Here is a 21,823-nt window from a genome sequence, read left to right on the forward strand (position 1 = left end):
TTATGTTCCCATTCATTTTTTGCAGTTTTAAAATACATGTAGCTACAGTTTCAGTCCTGATGTAAAACACTGAAACACCCAAACATATGTGAACAGCTGCTGTGTTGAATAACCTTTGAGTGCTGTGAATAATCAGCCCAAAGAGGACTGTAGTCGCTTTATCTGGCATCAAAGGTCACCTCAGGTACTTTAGATCCTACTGAATGTCATTCACAAATTTAAAACAATCAAATCCCTTCCTCTCCTTATCACTCAGATAAAGCAAAAACTGTCATTTCCAAACTTCATTATTGATCCGCAGAAAATTTGGTCAACTACGATTTTGGCGGTTGATTACTGATATGTGAAGGAAATTTCCGGGTGATTTCGGGGCACCTGAAGGCACCATGAGATTCGGCCTCAGTGAGGTTGTTGGCTGGGGGCTGTCGGGGGGAGGAGGGGCCGGTCCAGACTCCAGGTCACTGTCGGACACACCTCTCTGCAGAAGTTTTCAGTCCCTGAGCCGCAGCAGCCCGGATCACTGAAGACAGGACGAGGACGATGAGGGAGATGAGCGGGACCATGGCCGATACCGAGACCCAGTCCGGGTCCGGTTCATGAACCAAGCTTGTTATCTTTCTTCGGTTGAACGGCTTTAAGAAGCGTAAAAATACTCTAATAAAACTAACTAATATAAAAATAGTTAATTTTATATGGAGTTCTGTATTTCACTGTATATTTATATAATATTACAAATAAATATATATATATATAATTATATATATATATATATACTATACGTATATATATATATATTCCTATGTGCAGTTACTCTGAGTGTTTTACCAGCTGTAACGTTTCTATTATATGAATTCTTAATTATTTAATAACATTAATAATAACCCCATTAGATTCTTTAGGAATCTACTTGATACTGAGCTCATAGTGATACACTGTGCTCATTAAACCATTATATTCTGAAGGTTTAAAGCCATTGTCTTGTATTTCATGGTGTTTATATCTACAATAATAAATCTGAAATAATTAAATAATAATAAAAGTAAATAAAATGTGTCAGTAAAATCAGAATCTGGTTTATTGTATAGATATGTTTTCAACAGGAGGAATTTGCTTTGGTGCATAATAACAAACATAGTAAGAAGAGAGGAAATATAAGCAATATGAATTAAAAAAATGTAACAAAATATTTACATGAAAGTGAAGGAATGTTATACAAATAGATAAATATGTACACTATATAATTTTGAATGAATTAAATTAATAAATAAATCAGTTTTGCACAGTTCAATGTGCATTACAAAAAGTATAATAAATAATAAAAGCATAAAATAGAAGTAAAAGCATAATAAGAAAACATTTAGTCTCAGGTGTCTGCAGGATTTCTCATTTATAGAAATAAATTAGTTAGTTAATCAGGACACACACATTTTAAAATTGAATTTTCTGTGCTTTTCCATACCTTTATCTCACTTATCGTTGTCATCTGAATTATTCATTCAGCAGCACAAACACTTTAAACCTGAGTTGAATTAAATGTTTGTAAAATCCTTCATTTTCTGCTTGTGTGTTTTTGTCCTGCAGATTGTTGAGAAGGATGCAGATCCTGAGATGAGCCTGCTGACGTATCTGAGGAGGAAATGTACGATCACACATATATCTAAAAAACACCAAGTACATGTACTGTATTAGACTTTGGCAGCGAGTGTTTTGGTCGCAACAGTCAAAAGGTTTCCTGTTTCACAACTTCTCCATCACAAAGCTTTCGCTTCTTATTTTTATTATCGTTTTTTGTCCGGTCCGTCCTTTTTATTTGTCTTTTTCCTCAGTTGATTCATTTGCTCTCACTGAACATTAGTCAGATTTCTGGATTGAGTTTGCACCAAACCTCTGACGCAATCAACCGAGGGAAAACTGTTTCAGCGCTTTAAATTAGTGATTTATTATAGAGTTTGGTTTATTAGCCTTCTCATGGAAAATACAACATAATGAGTGACTGTCTGAGGCCGGTGACTGTCTCTGAGATCAACAGTCAACAGGTCAAAGTCCAAAAGAACCTTTAAAAAAAGGTTGTATTTTTTTTTAAACAGCTGTAAAGATACAGATGGGTTTATGCGTATCTGTAGCAGATTTCCTTCCTGGGTTCTGTTTTTTTCCAGGACTGAAGGAACCCTGAAAAACACAATTTACTTCTACCTTAATTTACATGGCAACAGAAAATCCTGCCCTCTGATTGGTCGATGAAGGTTTCAATCAAACATAGTTCAAGTGAACAGTTTAACCTCCGTCCTTAAGCAGGAGTCAAGGTGAATTGAAGGTAACCATAGGTAACCATAACCCCTGGAACCTCTTCAAGGAGCACATCTTCTCAAGAACCCCTGAAACCTCCTGAAGTACTGGAGCACCCTCACAGATCTCAGAGGACCACCCAGAGGAGCTCCCTCAGAGACCTCAGTGATCCCTGCGCCCTTCTTGAAGACTTCCTGAAAGACCATGGAAGTGCTTCAACTCCTGAGCCCCTAAAGCACCCCAGTATCCCTTCAAGGACAAGGAAACCTTTTTGGGACCATTTGATCCTCTTCAAGGACCTGGTACCTTATGTGGTGTCCCTGGGAGTCCCAAGGGTCCTTGATGAGATCTCTGGAGTCCTTCTTAAAGACCTGGGACATTCTAATCATTTACTCATTTACTGAGGAGCTGCTTCACTCTAGCAGTGTGTGTTTTAGTGTGACCAGACTGAAGATGATCACCTTACTGTCAATGATTCACTGTAAACTGTGTGTGTGTGTGTGTGTGTGTGTGTGTGTGTGTGTGTGTGTGTGTGTGTGTGTGTGTGTCTGTCAGTGGGTTTAACAGGGACAAAGTTGGGCTGTGCTGAAGGCGGCTGTGGAGCCTGCACCGTCATGTTGTCCAGATACCAAACACACACTCAGCAGCTGCTGTATCCTTCACACAGTGTGTGTGTGTGTGTGTGTGTGTGTGTGTGTATAAATGTATGTGTGTGTGTTGATGATGAACCATACCATCAGCTGCAGTCATGTGCTCTCATCTGACATCAGGTCTTTGATGATGACAAACTGATTTCACGGCTGATATAAACCCGATGTGAGCAGATAAATGGTCTTTAACTGCATCTAGCCATTACGCTGTTAACGCCTGTCTCGCCCCCCTGTGCTCCCTACACCTGGTCGCCGTGACGACCGTGGAGGGCATCGGCAGCGTGGCCCGAAAACTACATCCTGTGCAGGTAAAACACAATCTCACACACACTGACCTGAAAGCTTTGCTCATGTTAAAGCTGCTTTGATACATTTTGGCCACTGGAGGGCAGCACTGTTCACAATGACATAAAAATACCTGTTAAATAAAGTCCTGCCTTTAATAAATCTTCAGCCTTTAAAAAGTGTTAAATAACATTAGCATTTTAAAGTTGGCGAGGTGTTAAAATGTAGAGTAGGATCCATCTTCATGATTATTATAAATATGTATTTTCCCGTTCAGGAGCGAATAGCGAGGGCTCACGGCTCTCAGTGCGGGTTCTGTACTCCGGGGATCGTCATGTCCATGTACGCTCTGCTGAGAAACAACCCCACGCCCAAAATGGCCGACGTGGAGGAGGCCTTCCAAGGTAGACTGTCTGTTGACTGGCTCGTCTGAATCAAGAGTTTAAACCTGATTGGTTTTGTCTTGAGATAATTGTCAGTACCATCTTCTTTGCTTTAGCTTCTTTCATTGCTTTAGATAGCTCAAGTAGCTATGGGATTATGGGATTTGTAGTTTTTCTTGATGTAAAAAATATGTATAAATAATTACAATGGTGCCAGGCAGCTCATTTTCATCTGTCCAGATGTGATGCAGGTGTTGTACAGAATAAATATATTGTATATGTTAGGATAAAAAAAACAATTAAGGAAGGACAGTCATTCTATTAGAGGTTGTTTTCATCAATAATGTTTGTAGAAAAATAGGCCAATATTTACTTTTATGACCAGTTACACAAAATATATTTTTAAAATCTATAGCTAAATCTCTTGATGTCAGTATATTTATTAATATTATAGTATAGTCGTAATATACTGTATATAAGTAAACATGATTTCAGTTTAACGGCGACTGGGTTCATGTTTGTTCAGGAAATTTGTGTCGTTGCACCGGGTATCGACCCATCCTGGAGGGATACAAGACCTTCACTGTGGTGAGAAACATATACAAACACACACTTACTGTATGTGTGTGTGAAACACACACTCAGATTGTGTTTCTGCCTCCAGGAGGGGGGGTGCTGTAATGGCAGGGGGCGTGAAAATGGCTGCTGTATGACCAATGGGAAGGGAGCTGAGAAAACCTCCGAGGAAGACAAGGAGGTACGTCTCTGTCTTTCTGTCACATTTTATAAATTCAGTTTTTAAAACAGCTTTTTAATTGTTTCTGTGTTTTTGTGCAGGAAGCCACGTCTCTATTTAATGCAGCAGAGTTTGCACCTTTTGACCCCACACAGGAAGTCATCTTCCCCCCTGAACTCATGGTAAATAACTCCCACAATACAACACAAACTTATTATTAATTATAAATTCATTATTTAGTGGCAGTGGAACAGTTTGTGAAGTTAAACTGAATTTATTTTTCATATAAACCAGGACATCATCGGCATACAGCAGAATGTAGTGTTTTGTTTTAGATGTGGTGCAAAATGATGATGATGTCACTTCCTGAGGATGTCATTATCTCTGATGTCCCTCCAGAATAAAGCTCCAGAGAAACAGAAGCTGCAGAACTTCATTGAGAATCCTTCAGTTTTTAATTTTCCTTCGGTATCCTTCAGTATCACAGTGATCTAGTGATAGTTGAACATCATGATACACTGCAGACAGGAGCTGATCGCAGCTGATTCAGCTGCTGTGAATGAGACAGTTTAACTTCATGTGAACACACACAGACAAATAAAAAACACAAGGCTCAAGTTTCAGTCCAAACTTTCTCCTAGTCTAAAGCCCATTGGTTTGGTTCCTTCTTTTCCTTTCCTCCTTCCTTATTCCCTTCCTTCCTCCCACCTAGTCGCTCTCCAAAGGTCAGACGTCGCATTCACTGTGTTTCCATGGCAACCGGGCAGTGTGGCTGCAGCCCAACAGTCTGGAAGAGTTTCTGCGTCTGAAATGGAAACATCCAGACGCCCGAGTCGTGGTGGGAAACACTGAAGTGGGTCAGTCTGTTTATCTTTCTCAGACATTGATTCATTCATTCATTCATTCGTTCATTAAGACATTGTGTGCTTGTGTGTGTTCAGGTATTGAAGTGAAGTTTAAGAACATGTTGTACCCGGTCATCCTGGCTCCAACATTCATCCCTGAACTGAACGCAGTGACTCACACTGAAGACGGTGAGATACAACTTCTGATATTACTGCTCCAAACGTAGACTAAAAACAAAAACAGATGAATTATGACTCAACACTTGTAGCCACATTTACACCTCCTTCTAATTCTGTCTTCAAACCAGACGCCTGAAGATTTATTTCTATGATATTTCTCCCATCCCTGACCATTAGCTCGCCAGGTCACATTAGCTATGAACCAAATCCAAAACCTGATGTCGGAACACGTTAAAATAAACACTCCAAACTGTTTGTGTGGATTCAGGGATCGTGTTTGGTGCAGCGTGCACTCTCAGCCACATGGGGGCAGTGCTGAAGCAGGCGGTGGAGACTCTTCCTCCTCATCAGACCGAAGTCTTCCTCGCCGTCCTGGAGCAGCTGCGCTGGTTTGCTGGACAGCAAATACGCAACGTGGCAGTGAGTCTGGATATCTTCTGTTGAGCAAAGCACTAACAGGGTTGCAGGTTTGAATCCCTGCCTCATATTGGTTGATTTTGAGGGTCCTGTAGTTTCCTGGATAGTTTAGGGGTGTTTGGACTGTGGAGCTTTTCCAGGAATTAGACAGAGCTGGTTCTTGTGCACAATTAGTCCGTATTATAAAATTGGCTGATAATGGTGATGATGCAGGTTAAAGACTCCTTTTCCAGGAAATAGACATAGCCCACGGTTAGTTCATGGGCCCTGTAATCATGAAGCTTTCCCAGGAAATACACAGAGCCGGTTTAGCTCTTGCTGTTGGGGAAGTACAGGTGATGACAATGATTGTGTTGTGGTGTTTTTCAGGCTGTTGGTGGAAACATCATGACAGCCAGCCCCATATCAGACCTCAACCCTGTGTTCATAGCAGCGTGCTGCAAACTCACACTGATGGACAAGGGTAACACACACACACACACACACACACACACACACACACACACACACACACGGTTTTATCTGTGAGATATTCCAGGAATCAGTTTCACCACTTTTTTTTTTTTTTTTTTACAGAGATCAGAGTTCACTTATAGAAAAACACACACACACACACACACACACACACACACACACACACACACACTGCGGTCACACATACTTGAATTAAATACATTATAAGTGTAAATAATTTGCTTCTGCGTTTTTTTTGTCCTCAACATCTTTATTTTGTATTTTATTTTGAAATCTTTCACAGCTCATGTCACCCCTAGAGTGTGAACTTTATTTTGAAAGGTGCCATACGTAGTAATAAAGACATTTTTCTGAATACTACACATCAGCTCATGATACTGTACGGAGCGTTAGAGAAAACTTCCTGTGAAATCACACGGTCACGGTGCGTTTACTTGCTCTGTATTTGTCAGGAGACTTTCAGGTGACCTTTAATCCAAAGTGTTGCGTATCTCCAAACTGCACAGTCAGTTTCTGCCTGTCAACACTCATTATATAAGGTTTAGTCACAGCTTGTTCATTTGAGTTCAGGCTGTGTTCAGTGTTGCCTCCTCCGCTCATGAGTTCATTAAAAAACTTTTCTCGTCAAATTTATCACTTTGTTGATTGCTCAAAAATACTAATTTTCATATATCCTGCAGCACTTAAAGGCAGCATTATAGTTAACCAACCATGCTTTCAAATCAGTGCCATCTAATGTGCAGTTATGCTCTAAAGCACTGATGTGTTCAGGTCCATCCAGTTAAACTGAGTTATTAATGTTTTCTGATGCTGTTTGAACAGAAATGAACACAGGCTGAGATTTTCTGTTGACAATCTAAAACTCAAACTATCCCATAATATGTTTGTCTTTTGTCTCTTTGTCTGACAACTGGACCCACAAATTACATTTTGTTCTGTGTTTGTACGTTTGAACCTGGTCCTGACCTTTAACCTCTGTGTGTCAGATGGCAGCCGTCAGGTTCAGATGGACGACGGGTTCTTCACCGGTTACAGGAGAACAGCTCTGCGGCCGCAGGAGATCCTGCTCTCCATAGAGATCCCCTACAGCAAGAAGGTAGACACAGCGTTGCCCTGGCGACCACCGTGTCACCTAGAAACCGCTCTCTGTTACCTATCAACTCTATGAGTCACCTAGCAACCACTAGAAACCACTGAAAACCACCTACAAACAACTGCCATTTACCCAGCAACCAAATCAGTCACATAGCAACCACTGTCAGACATTTAGCAACTTTGTCCAGTCACTAAGCAACCACTGGTCACCTAGTTACCATGGCCTGTCATATGATAACTAATGTTTCAGTTTCCAGGCAACCACCAACAGTTACCTAGCAACTACTTCTCAGTCACCTAGCAACCACTGTGACAGAACTGTATCTGTTGCTGTTCAGACTCTAATTCTCGTGTTTTCGTCTTTTCCCGCCTCAGAATCAGTTCATATCCGCCTTCAAACAATCGCCTCGCCGTGAGGATGACATCAGCATCGTCACTGCAGCGATGAGCGTCACCTTCGCTGCCGGCACGAGTGTCGTCGAGGACTTGAGGCTGAGCTACGGCGGAATGGCGGCGACCACGATGCTGGCAAAGAAGACAGCGAACAGACTTCTGGGACGGTAACACACACAGACGCACACACACACACACACACACACACACACACACACACACACACACAGAATCAGGGTTAAAGAGATAAAGATAGGGAGGGTGTAACTCTCTGATGTCATCCAGGTGCTGGGGGGAGGAGCTTCTGCAGGAGGCTTGCTCCTCATTGGCTGAGGAGATGACCCTTGACCCCTCTGCGCCGGGCGGCATGGTGACATACCGGCGAACTCTGACCCTCAGCCTCTTCTACAAGTTCTACCTGACGGTTCTGCAGAAGCTCCAACAGCAGGTCAGACATTAACCTTTATATTGATCTGATCTGATCAGGGTCAAATAAATGTGCTTTTAAATGTTGTGACCGTCGTATGATTCATGAGCTGAATTTCAAAAAAAAAAACAAAATGAAATTCTATAAAATATTTTAAGTTTGAGATTTAACTGATTGTAACATGTTTTCTTTTTTATTGGTCAGGGTGTGAAGGTGGAGGGGGTCGGGTCAGACTGTCTGAGCGCCACAGAGATTTACCATCCACAGACTCCGTCCAGTGTTCAGATCTACCAGGTCCGACCACGCTCACTTCGACTCATACCAGACTCTTACTGGGGAAATATTGGACCCAGTACTGGGAATATTGGACTTTGATAAAATTCACAATAAGACTAAAAATGCTGCAAATGGATTATTTAAAAACAAGGACTAGAAATTAAAATCAATACATGTAACTGTTAATACTGTTAATACATATTAATACAATATACATATACATACAAGTTAATATTTGCACATAAATGTATGACTATATATATATAGAAACAAACATATAATAATTAATAATAAGTATTTACTCTACAGACTGTAATCAGCTTATAAAACACTCAGTGCTCATTTTGAAAAAGGCTTTAAAATGAAAAGGTTTTTAGTTTTGGCCACAGATGGAAAATAATCGTGATCAAAATTTAGTTTGATTCTTAAAAAGATATAAATTTTCAAATAAACCAGTATTCCCAGTCATGGCGTCCTGGTGTGTAAGTTCACGTTTTTCCACCAGGCGGTGCCAGAGGGGCAGGGCCAGGACGACGTGGTGGGCCGTCCCATGATGCACCTGTCGGCCATGAAGCAGGCAACAGGTGAGGCGGTTTACTGCGACGACGTGCCGCTGTACGAGAACGAGCTCTACCTGTCGCTCATCACCAGCAGCAAAGCTCACGCTCGCATCACGTAAGGCTCAAACCTTAACCCTAACACACCTGTTCGACACACACCTGTGCTCTCTAACTCAGGTGTGCGTGTTGTAGCTCCATAGATACGTCAGCAGCAGAGTGTTTGCCAGGTGTGGTCTGCTGTGTGTTTGCTGACGACATCCCCGGGTCAAACGCCACCGGACCCATCGAGTATGACGAGACCGTCCTCGCTGACCGCCAGGTGTGTTTCTGTTGTTTTATCCAGCCAGTCAGGTGACTCCGTCAGGTTCAGGTTAATGATGTGTCCCTCCTCTCTGCAGGTGACATGTGTGGGCCACATCATTGGCGCCGTGGTGGCCGACACTCAGCTTAACGCTCAGAGAGCCGCCAAGGCCGTCAGGATCCAGTACGAAGAGCTGCAGCCTGTCGTCACCATCCAGGTGAGAGCAGCAACACCTGGGTGATGAGATGTGAGACTAAACTCGTCAGGTAACATGCTGCCAAGCTAATGTTGTTGGTTTGATTGACAGGAGGCCATCGCCGCCCAGTCCTTCTATCAGCCAATCAGAACCATCCAGAATGGAGACCTGGAGGCGGGGTTTAAACAGGCTGACCACATCCTGGAGGGTAGGACTGTCTGTCTGTGTGTGTGTGTATCAAACTTCCTCCTGATCCCAGCTGATCAGGTATTGATAATTGATTGATTGATTGTCAGGTGAGATACACATCGGAGGTCAGGAACATTTCTACCTGGAGACAAACGTCACTTTGGCTGTTCCCCGAGGAGAAGACGGAGAGATGGAGCTCTTCGTCTCCACTCAGTCTGCCTCCAAAACGCAGGTAATACTACACAGGTAATACTACACAGGCAACACTACTGCAAAACACAGGTAATACTACTGCAAAACACAAGTAATACTACGCAGGTAATACTACTACTATTATACACTAATAATACCACTGTAAACTGTGTCTCTGGTGTCTTAGTCTCTGGTGGCGAAGGCGTTGGGCGTCCCTGCCAACAGGGTGGTGGTCCGGGTGAAGAGGATGGGCGGAGGCTTCGGTGGCAAGGAGAGCCGAACCACCGTGTTGTCCACTGTGGTTGCCGTGGCAGCAAACAAGTACGTCTGTCAATCACTTAGATGTTTTTTTATTTTAAGGACTCGTTCCTAAAAGTTTGAGAAACCTGAAACATCGTCTGTACTTCAGGCTGAACAGGCCTGTGAGGTGCATGTTGGACAGAGACGAGGACATGTTGATCACTGGAGGACGACACCCCTTCTATGGGAAGTACAAGGTAGGAGGACGCCCCCTGCTGGACAGGACACGGTCAACAGGAGCATTAGCATCAATGCTAGCTGGACAAAACGAGCCGGATCAATGTTTCTGTAGCAGCACCTTGAGTCTCCAGTGTTAGTTATCTTTTCTTCTTCTCCTCCTCGTCCTCCTCCTCCTCCTCCTCCTCCTGCTCCTCCTCCTCCTGCTCCTCCTCCTCCTGCTCCTCCTCCTCCTGCTCCTCCTCCTCCTGCTCCTCCTCCTCCTGCTCCTCCTCCTCCTGCTCCTCCTCCTCCTGCTCCTCCTCCTCCTGCTCCTCCTCCTCCTGCTCCTCCTCCTCCTGCTCCTCCTCCTCCTGCTCCTCCTCCTCCTGCTCCTCCTCCTCCTGCTCCTCCTCCTCCTGCTCCTCCTCCTCCTGCTCCTCCTCCTCCTGCTCCTCCTCCTCCTGCTCCTCCTCCTCCTGCTCCTCCTCCTCCTGCTCCTCCTCCTCCTGCTCCTCCTCCTCCTGCTCCTCCTCCTCCTGCTCCTCCTCCTCCTGCTCCTCCTCCTCCTGCTCCTCCTCCTCCTGCTCCTCCTCCTCCTGCTCCTCCTCCTCCTGCTCCTCCTCCTCCTGCTCCTCCTCCTCCTGCTCCTCCTCCTCCTGCTCCTCCTCCTCCTGCTCCTCCTCCTCCTGCTCCTCCTCCTCCTGCTCCTCCTCCTCCTGCTCCTCCTCCTCCTGCTCCTCCTCCTCCTGCTCCTCCTCCTCCTGCTCCTCCTCCTCCTGCTCCTCCTCCTCCTGCTCCTCCTCCTCCTGCTCCTCCTCCTCCTGCTCCTCCTCCTCCTGCTCCTCCTCCTCCTGCTCCTCCTCCTCCTGCTCCTCCTCCTCCTGCTCCTCCTCCTCCTGCTCCTCCTCCTCCTGCTCCTCCTCCTCCTGCTCCTCCTCCTCCTGCTCCTCCTCCTCCTGCTCCTCCTCCTCCTGCTCCTCCTCCTCCTGCTCCTCCTCCTCCTGCTCCTCCTCCTCCTGCTCCTCCTCCTCCTGCTCCTCCTCCTCCTGCTCCTCCTCCTCCTGCTCCTCCTCCTCCTGCTCCTCCTCCTCCTGCTCCTCCTCCTCCTGCTCCTCCTCCTCCTGCTCCTCCTCCTCCTGCTCCTCCTCCTCCTGCTCCTCCTCCTCCTGCTCCTCCTCCTCCTGCTCCTCCTCCTCCTGCTCCTCCTCCTCCTGCTCCTCCTCCTCCTGCTCCTCCTCCTCCTGCTCCTCCTCCTCCTGCTCCTCCTCCTCCTCCTCCTGCAGGTTGGTTTTCTGGACAGCGGTAAGGTCGTGGCTCTGGACGTGTCGTACTACAGTAACACAGGAAACTCCATGGACCTGTCCCTGTCGGTGAGTGTCATCCTTAACCGCAGAATATTTTCTGATCACACTGTATGATGATGTCATGCTGAATTCACCTGTGTGGTCGTCCAGGTCCTGGAGCGCGCTCTGTTCCACATGGAGAACTCGTACAGCGTGGCGAACATCCGTGGCCGAGGCTTCCTGTGCCGCACCAACCTGCCGTCCAACACCGCCTTCAGAGGCTTCGGAGGGCCGCAAGGCATGATGGTCGCTGAGAGCTGGATGACCGACGTGGCTCAGAGTCTGGGGAGGTCGGCAGAGGAGGTTTGTGGGTGAATAAAGTCAGACGTGATGAACCAGCTGATGAACGGCGTCCAATCAGTGTCTCCGTCTGCCTCCAGGTGCGTCGGCTGAACTTGTACGTGGAAGGCGAGTTGACGCCCTACAACCAGATCCTGGATCAGCTGACTCTGGACCGCTGTTGGGATGAGTGCCTGTCCCGGTCTGGATACCAGCAACGCCGAGCCGCCGTCGACCTCTACAACAGGTAACTGAAACTGTATGAGCAAAGTGTTTGAGCTCTATAAGAACCTGGCTAACCGTCAGAGATACCACAGGTGAAAAGGACGGACTGGTCTGAGACGGGTAGAAACAGTCCTGAGAGCAGCGCTGATTAAAAACGCTGCTGGTTGAAACGAGCTCTTTCTGTGTTTCTTCAGACAGAACCGATGGACCAAACGAGGCCTCGCCATCGTCCCCACCAAGTTTGGCATCAGCTTCACTGCCGTCTTCCTCAACCAGGTCTGATGAACAACCCAACGGTTGATTGTGTGTTTTTTTGTGAAGGCCTGAATATGTTTGATTCAGTGTTTTGTTGTGTGTGCAGGCCGGCGCTCTGGTCCACATCTACACAGACGGCTCAGTGTTGTTGACCCACGGGGGGACAGAGATGGGACAGGGACTCCACACCAAGATGGTCCAGGTACAGGAGCTTCACTATTCGCTTTAATATTCAGGTTTTTCATCTTTTTTAGCTTTTTTTAAATTGTAAATCTGTGCTGATGGTTCATAGAGATTCTGGTTTCAGGTCATTTCAGTGTAAATGGCACCGTCTGGTGGCCGTTAGAAGAACTGCAGCTTCAGATACATGAGACTGACGCTTTAGTAAAGCTGTGTGTGTGTGTGTGTGTGTGTGTGTTTCCAGGTTGCCAGCCGGGTTCTGGGTGTCCCCTGTTCAAAGATCCACATCTCAGAGACCAGCACCAACACGGTCCCCAACACCAGCCCCACCGCCGCCTCTGCCTCCTCCGACCTCAATGGAGCCGCCGTGCAGAACGCCTGCGACATCCTCGTGAGACGTCTGGAACCGTACAAGACCAAGAACCCCAAAGGATCATGGGAGGACTGGGTGAGCAGAAGTATTAAGAATATTTAACAGTAACAGATGATGAATATCAGTTAATTATAGAATCTAAACTCTCTTTACTTACTTGTAGTGACATCGTGTAATAAGTAAATGTAAGAAGAAATAAAATGAGACTAGAAACAGAATCATAAATAAATAAGATAAAACAGATGTTATATACAATAACAACACACAATGAAATGTCAGCTGTTCTGTACATGTGTAGAATAAAAATAAATGATTAAGAGGTTGTAGCAGGTCGTCTGACGCACGTGGCTGGATGATGTCACTGATGTGTGCATACCTGTGTTTCAGGTGAGGGCGGCGTACTTCGACAGAGTCAGCCTCAGTGCAAACGGATTCTACAGGTGAGTTCACACAGCGAGTCTCTGCTTCAGTTCACCTGTCCAAGTTCAGAGTGTCACCGTCTCCTCTTTGTCTTCAGGACTCCAGATCTCGGTTACGACTTCGACTCAAACTCCGGTCGAGCGTTCAACTACTTCACCTACGGAGTCGCCTGTTCAGAGGTGGAGGTCGACTGTCTGACCGGAGCGCACAAGGTCAGCACCAACTGACACTAGAAACAGGAAACGGTGAATCTGATGTTCAGACTGTTGCTGAAGGATCAACGTTAGTTCAGTAACTGAATACAGATATTTATGTGATATAATTGTTTTTTAACTACATTTATTGTCTTTTTGTTCAAGTAAAGCAACAAAAAATTTTGTTCGCCACAAAATACAACAGTTATCAGACAGTTGACAATTTTCAATTGAAGCAAGTGACACCATGTTGTTTCCAGATGTGTAACAACCTTATCTTCATCAGTAGCAACTGCAGTTTACATATCCCTCCACTGGGTTAGAAGAAAGATACTAAATCAATAGATTAAGTAATAATCATGAAAGATTCAGCAAGGTGGTTTATATCTGTTCCTTTCCTTTGTTTCCTCGTCTCAGCTCTTGTCAGATGATTCGATGTTATGGAAGTGATTCGTAAAAGTTTTCCAGATGTTGTAAAACATAAGAGAATCTTTATGTGATGTGTTTGTATTGTAGAACCTGAGCACCACCATCGTGATGGACGTGGGTCACAGCCTCAACCCAGCTATAGACATTGGACAGGTGAGTGTAAAAAAACACATGCAAAGTAAGTAGATAATTAAATTAAATAAAATATAAAGACAGTAAGTGAACAAGTATAATATCTTTTACAATATAAAACAATAAATTAACAACTTTAAAAAAGGAAAAAAGAGATACAAAGAGAAGAAATACAGGGAATTCAGTTCAGAGAGACGATGTTTGATATTTATCCTAAACTACACTGAAGGTTCTCGCTCCTCCTCTGCTGAGAAAAGTGTCCAGATCTTTTAGATATAATTGATCGATCGCGTTTGTTTTGGAGGAATTACATCGTTCATCTGAGAAGAATCTGACCTCTGACCCTTCAGAGTGAGATGTGACTCTGTCCATGTCTCCAGGTGGAGGGGGGGTTCATGCAGGGTCTGGGTCTCTTCACACTGGAGGAGCTGCATTACTCACCTCGGGGCGTCCTCCTCACTCGGGGGCCTGGTTCCTATAAGATCCCGGCGTTCGGAGACATCCCCACCGAGCTCACCGTCTCGCTGCTGCGGGACGCACTGAACGACAAGGCCATCTTCTCCTCCAAGGTCACTGACATCACTGACATCATCACCACCGTCACCGCTCACACAGAGCAAACTGATTCTTTAGACTTCAGAGCTGATGACATGTTTTCTCTCCAGGCCGTGGGCGAGCCTCCTCTCTTCCTGGCAGCTTCAGTTTTCTACGCCATCAAAGACGCCATCAGTGCCGCCCGCGCAGAGGCCGGCATCAGCGGCCCATTCAGGCTGGACAGCCCCGCCTCCGCTGAGAGGATCCGCAACGCCTGCAGCGACCGCTTCACCAAACTGGTACGAAAGCCTGATCAACATATGCCGTGTTTGTGTTGAGGTTGATTTTATTGATCAACAAAACATCAGAGAAACTGGAGAAAAGTCTCTTCATTGATGTTTATTGATCAGATTTCTTTCAGCTCTTTAGAAATCAGCCGATCAATGATCAATGGAGGCAGTCAAGTATTTATTTACAGGTGTGGTGCTTTAAAGTTTTGGTACAAGTTGCTGCGGTGGAGGCGGAAACTCTCTCTCTGTTTCTTTAAAATATTTAACATAATGAACACACTGCATCAATTTCTATACGTTTGTGTTGCAGTGTCCTGCTGCTGAACCTGGGAGCTTCACACCGTGGTCTGTACAAGTCTAAGGACACTCGACCAGAGAGAGAGAGAGAACCACCACTGATGATCTGAAACTACAAACGCACAACAAGCCGTTCTGTACTCGCACATCTCAGTCACTAATCGTGCATTAGCTCATATAGATATATAAATCACACTTAATGATATATCACATCCGTTAGCTGTGTGGCGCTCCCTGAAGCTAAAGGGCACGACTCAGGAAATGAAAGTCGATCTTCCGCTGTAAAGAATGTCTTATCAATTCACTGTGTTCCAGCCAATGTGAATCATCAGGTCTGTAGCTGCTGCACTTTTACCTCAGCTCATATTCTTCACCGTCAAATGATGATTTTATCCATTTTCACTTTATGTTACAATGAATTTCTGCTCTGCTTAAACCAATAAAACGTCAAGAAGCATCTGCTGCTCGAGTTTGTTGGTAACAGTCTGTGATTGGTTTTCGTTAACTAGTCCTTAATCTGCTAAGTCTGTGTGTAAACTAGTTCTTAACCAGTGATTTACTGAATCTGGTTCAACCACTAAAACTCAAGCAACATCTTAGCAAGTAGAGAGCCGTTAGCATTGTTAGCATTAGCCTTCTAACATCTGCGGTTTGGATTGACTGAGCTCATTTATATTGATGATCACACATTTACTCTTCACTATAAATAATGATAATCTTTATTTATACAGCACCATTCAAAACACAGTTACAAAGTGATTCACAAGACGAGATTAAAGAGGAACAATAAAGAACAGATTTAAAACTGTTGAAAGCTTTTAAACATTGGGGAAGAAAAGTGGGACGATGAGTTTCTAAAATGATTCAATTTATTGATCAGAAACAGGAGGATGACTGAATATAATAACAGATTTAATAAATAGGTAATACAGTTTATTATTTACTAGGTGTAAATAAACCAGTTAAAATATGATCAGTCCAACCTGCAGCTACATTTGCACTTACGTTGCAGTTATTGCCAATTATTATTGATCATATTTATCTGCCCTGAGGCGCTGCAGCGCGGCTGGTGGGTGGTGGCTGATGGGTGATGTGTGATGGGTGTGGGTGGTGGCTGGTGGCTGGTGGCTGATGGGTGATGGGTGGAGGGTGATGGCTGGTGGCTGGTGGCTGATCGGTGATGAGCGATGGGTGTGGGTGGTGGCTGATGGCTGATGGGTGGTGGGTGTGGGTGATGGGTGGTGGGTGGTGGCTGGTGGCTGATGGGTGATGGGTGGTGGGTGGTGGCTGGTGGCTGATGGGTGATGAGCGATGGGTGTGGGTGATGTGTGGTGGCTGGTGGCTGGTGGCTGATGGGTGATGGGTGATGGGTGTGGGTGATGGGTGGTGGGTGGTGGCTGGTGGCTGATGGGTGATGGGTGGTGGGTGTGGGTGGTGTCAGGACCTTCACACTGAGGTGTAACAGCAGCTCTGGCTCCATGAGGATCACCTCCGTGTTAATTGTGTGGTGGGAGTGTGAAGTATGAGGGTCACATGTTCGTCTCATCGTCCACGTGTCGTCCTGCACGTCTCCCTCACACTGTTCATGTGTCACTGTCTCTATAAAGACGTGACGCTGTGATTCGTCTGTGATCTAACATCAATAAACAGTCCAGCTGCCGTCAGCTGAGTCGGCCTGATTGTGGCTGAATGTCGGCACGCTCGGCTCAGAGCTGTCTAGTTTGTTGTGCTGCGGCCTCGTCCTCTACCATCAGTGTGTGTGTAAGTACTGAGTCTTTAGTCTTCATCATGAAGAGGAGTGTGTCGTCTCTGCAGCGACAGACGGCGACACAGGATCCTGGAGGAGCATCAGTGTTGTTTGTGTTTTCCAGGATCACCTCAGCACATGACGCTCTGGGACCTCAGCTGTTTCTGACTTATGCAGTGACCTTTACAAACAGCAGAGGGCGCCGTCAGCTCTGAGCTTGACTCGACCTGCTGTCATGTTTCACACCAACAGGGCTCGATGAGGGTTGACAGAGAGAAGGAGACAGAGACAGAGTCCTGGTTCTGGTCCGTCACAGTCGGTGCTGGATTATGGCTCACAGGAGGATGGAGACTAAACCGGTGATCTTCTGTCTGAAGACGCTGCTGCTGCTCTACTCCTTTATCTTCTGGGTGAGGAAACACTTCATTCACTTTCTGCTGCAGAATGTCTTTATATTTTCACTTTCTCATTTTAAAAACCATGATGATCTCTGACACGTTTCAAACATGTTTACGTTGCTAAAGTCTTATTCTCATGATTTTAGTCATGATCCAAAACTGTGCGTCTCGACAAACTCACACTTTTCAACACTTCACTGTCTGAAGCTGATGTCTTGGAGGTGGAAGGTTTCCCTGTTTTTAATTATAGTGTAGTAACGTTAAAGATCGTTTACTTTAAGTGGAAGGAAGCCATTTTGTATTTTATATTTAACTGTACAGGAAAGTGAAATTCACCTTTAAAGATGAATCATATGTCAGAGGGATAGTTTGGGTTTTAATCTAAGACTTTAACAGTTCATGATGTGGGACATCGGGACATGTGCTGTGTGATGAGGTCAGAGGTCACCCACAGGTCAGAGCAGGAGTTTCAGTAATTATCTGGACCCTGAGGAATGAGGAGGAGGAGGAGGAACTGTGACACCAGGACGATAATGAAGATGTGAAAATACAACAGCAGGATCCCAGTGGCCGGTCTGAACATCACCCTGCTTGTTTCCTTCTCCTCAGTTCCCTCGTCGGGACTTTAGTCCTGGTTATTTTCAGTTGCCATAGTTGCCACCTGGACTCAGTTGTTGCCTTGTCTTGTATTCAAATAGCCCAGGTCCTGCTCCAGGTCCTGGTCCAGGTCCTGCTCCAGGTCCTGGTCCAGGTCCTGGACCATGATCTTCTCGTCTGTTTGTCACTTTGTCACTTTGCTGTCAGAGTTCATTACAGAGTCATGTGCTGCTGAATCACTGCTACACGCACGCACACACACACACACGCACACACACACACACGCACACACACACACACACACACACACACACACACACACACACACATACACACACACCCTCGCTCACGCACACACACACACACACACACACACACACACACGTCCTCGCTCTCTGTGATTCAGCTTCTTTCTTTCTAAATCCTGCTGAAAAAAATAGAATACTTCCTCATTGCTTGATGGTCTGACCTGTAGCCCCTCCCCCTCAGGTGACAGGTGTGGTCCTGCTGTCGGTGGGGTTGTGGTGGAAGTTCATGTTGGGCCCCTACATGTTACTGATCTCCAGCGCCCCGTCCAACGCTCCATACGTCCTCACCGGCACCGGAGCCGCCATCGTGCTGTTCGGACTGTTCGGCTGCTTCGCCACCTGCAGGGGGCGCCCCTGGATGTTACGACTGGTCTGTGCACGTCATGATGTCATTACGTCTTGATTGAGACTAGATTCTCATTAGGACCAATAACCTCTTATTTTGACTTCTGCATGACCTCTGACCTCTGACCTCTGACCCCTGCTCAGTACGCTGCGTTTCTGTCTCTGGTCTTCATGGCCGAACTCATCGCTGGAATCTCTGGATTCGTCTTTCGCCATGAGGTGAAAACACACACACACACACACACACATACACACACACACACCCTCACTCACACACACACACACACACACTTTACAAACAGAAGCAGTTATTCAAACTGACTGAACTCTGTGTGTGTGTGTGTGTGTGTGTGTGTGTGTTCAGATCAAAGGGACGTTCCTCACCACCTACAGCGATGCAGTGATGACCTATGATGGACGAGATGACAGGAGTCTGGCTGTGGACGGTGTCCAACGCAGAGTCAGTGTCTCTCTATCACTCTCTGTCTCTCTCTAGTTATGACTAACTAACTCCAGGTGACTTCAGTTCAATTATCTTCAGTATTAATGAGCCTATTGATTATTTCCTCCAGAAAAACTCCTGTGACATTTTCTTTCTTTTCAGTTTTTATCTTATAAAATAATGTTTCCTCCATGTCGACTCTTTAAATGACGCAGAGTCAATAAGTTAAAGGACTGTATTTAAATGATAAACCAACCATGGAATCTTCTGTTACTTTCACTATGTCAGTGTAGATACTGGTCCCACAGGTGTCCCACAGGTGTCCCACAGGTGTCCCACAGGTGTCCCACAGGTGTCCCACACTCAGACCACTTCTCTGTATTTCATATGTTTTGATGTGTATGTGTTTTTGACCTAAACTCAGGTGAGTGTATTACCTGTGTCTCTGCAGTTACACTGCTGTGGAGTGTATAACTACACCAGCTGGTTCAGCAGTGTGTATTTCCCGGTCGGGGGGGTTCCCGCCAGCTGCTGTGTCAGTCTCTCCGACTGCAGCGGAGCCGACCTGAAGAACGCAACTTTGGCTGCACGTAAAGTCTACAAACAGGTCGGACACGCACACACACACACACACACACACACACACACACACACACACACACGCACACACACAATTCTTTAGATCTGAGTAACTGTAAAATATTTGTCTTTGACATTCGTCTGAAAAACATACTTCCAATTAGCAGCTTGAGATGTCATTAACAAAATCACAGTGAGAGACGTGTGTGTCTGCAGGGCTGTTATGAGCTGGTGACGTCCGTCATAGAGAGCAACATGGGGATCATCGCTGGAGTCACCTTCGGCATCGCCTTCTCTCAGGTGAACAAACAGGAAGCAGCAGCCACTAACGAAATATCACGAGACAAAATATACATTTAAATTTTCCAGAGTGATGAAGCAGTTTGATGTGAGGCAAGGAGAGTGTCTGTGTCCCATTAGTCCTGAGAGTGATGCTCGTTGTCATGGTGACCATCTCACCTTCACCTCCACCTCCTGACATGAGTTTACATGTAAAATAGAAACATGTCTGGTGAACTGGTCGTCACTGTGACCAATCAGGGTGCTGATGATGCTGAAGGAGGCCACGCCTCCCATTGGCTGAGGTCACTGTTAAGTTGCTGCAGGTGAAGGTGGAGCTCATGTTAATGAGTTTGATCTGTTACTGTATAAGATGTGGTTTGATATTCACACTACTCCCACATATATGAATAAACAATGTATGATGGATATTGTAGATGCTGTATAGCACACACAGACACAGACACACACACACACACACCTGTGACAACAGTGATCCTCCAGGAAATAAAGAGGTAAAGTGAAAACCTCTCTGTGTGTTTGTCTCCAGTTCATAGGAATGTCTTTGGCCTGTTGTTTGTCTCGCTTCATCAACGCCAACCAGTACGAGATGGTCTGACAGGTAAGACACACACACACACACACACACACACACACACACACACACCCTGACAACACACATTGTCCTCATGATGTCAGTCACCTCCATCTGCTCTTATTTTACTGTTTTCTTTCTGTTATAGAAAAAAGATGAGGATGCACATCACCATGGAAACCTGACATGCATACCACTTTCTTGAATCTGATTGGTTGTCTGTGTTAAGAAATAATACATCATTAATAATGTTAAATAACTTGAGGACACTCTCACTGAGAGGGCACCAAACTGAACCACACACCCTGTAGTTTTTATTCCTGTTTGTTTTGTTGTTTATTTTTGTTGTTGTTGATTGTGTTCCTGAAACAATCTCTCCATGAATCTGAACACTTTAAGAACGTCTCCAACATTTTGACTGATGAGGACCATGTCATGTATTTGAAAGCTCCAGAACAGCTACTAAATGTCGTCTTCTGTATTGTATTTTGTTTTGTGCTCACTTGGCAGACGTACTTATTCCATGAACTTTGTCTCAGGGGTTGACAGGGGCCCGAAACATGAGCGTGGCCCTGGCTGCTCCCTGTGTTATTACACTATGTTATTTATGTTTATTACAGTGTTTTTATTGTGTGCGTGTTGATTGTGTGAAACGTCATGTGGTGAGAAATAAAACAAGAAAACAAACCAGAAACTTTTTTTATTCATTAAAAACAATGATAAAAACACAAATAGTGACATATTTAAATATTTGTCTTCAGACATGAAATTAATTCATTACTAAACGACTGAGAAAATGACAGACAGGAAATACAGCAAAGTAGAACATGGTAAACTAGAATCACCACCTCCACATTGATAACCATATCCTGTATAATTCATAAACATACAGATGATTAAAATGCTAACGTTCTTCTTCAATTTTCCTTTTTCCGTTTTATCGCGTTTTTTTCTACACTTTTAATTAAGTAAAACTACCACAGGGTAGAAATACTCCATCAGTAGAAGAGTACAGCGTCACAGTGAAAGCACTTTTCGTAGTTTCACAGTGAAAGTTTTATCGCAGTTGTTTACCTTTTTTTACGCTTCCGGGCGTCTCCTGGTAACCACGGCAACTGTCCCAAAGCTATGAACTTTGGGTAATTCCCTCTGGCAAAGTCTGTAGAAATGCGGACTTACGGAAAGTGCGTACAAAGGACTCAAAATGTCTTCAGACAGTAGGACAGAACTAGGACCTC

The 21,823-nt window shown here is 45.1% G+C and overlaps 2 protein-coding genes across 2 annotated transcripts; both read left to right on the forward strand.

The window, feature by feature from the left end:
- Positions 1–1,566: 1,566 nt before the first annotated feature.
- On the forward strand, positions 1,567–15,764 carry xdh (xanthine dehydrogenase; the record flags this gene model as incomplete). Its single annotated transcript, XM_022764004.1, has 34 exons — positions 1,567–1,639; positions 2,842–2,938; positions 3,136–3,244; positions 3,499–3,625; positions 4,131–4,192; positions 4,269–4,361; positions 4,442–4,522; positions 5,053–5,197; positions 5,282–5,374; positions 5,634–5,785; positions 6,152–6,245; positions 7,243–7,352; positions 7,727–7,911; positions 8,030–8,192; positions 8,376–8,465; positions 8,953–9,122; positions 9,200–9,326; positions 9,406–9,525; positions 9,616–9,712; positions 9,801–9,925; positions 10,073–10,206; positions 10,295–10,382; positions 11,628–11,714; positions 11,799–11,990; positions 12,068–12,213; positions 12,386–12,467; positions 12,553–12,648; positions 12,871–13,074; positions 13,387–13,439; positions 13,517–13,631; positions 14,130–14,195; positions 14,555–14,743; positions 14,840–15,007; positions 15,309–15,764. Coding segments are annotated over 34 exons (3,984 nt in total), but the record flags the coding sequence as incomplete, so codon positions are not given.
- A 1,565-nt stretch (positions 15,765–17,329) lies between these two features.
- On the forward strand, positions 17,330–21,246 carry LOC111235539 (tetraspanin-7-like). The gene is made up of 8 exons (XM_022764005.1): positions 17,330–17,452; positions 18,527–18,715; positions 18,835–18,909; positions 19,055–19,150; positions 19,584–19,739; positions 19,928–20,011; positions 20,541–20,612; positions 20,734–21,246. The coding sequence occupies exons 1-7, from the start codon at positions 17,372–17,374 to the stop codon at positions 20,607–20,609; spliced, it is 750 nt and encodes a 249-aa protein (XP_022619726.1). The 5' UTR covers positions 17,330–17,371; the 3' UTR covers positions 20,610–20,612; positions 20,734–21,246.
- Positions 21,247–21,823: the final 577 nt, after the last annotated feature.

This window comes from Seriola dumerili, unplaced genomic scaffold, assembly GCF_002260705.1.
Source record: "Seriola dumerili isolate Sdu_G_001 unplaced genomic scaffold, Sdu_1.0 BDQW01000513.1, whole genome shotgun sequence".
Classification (NCBI taxonomy): Eukaryota; Metazoa; Chordata; class Actinopteri; order Carangiformes; family Carangidae; genus Seriola; species Seriola dumerili.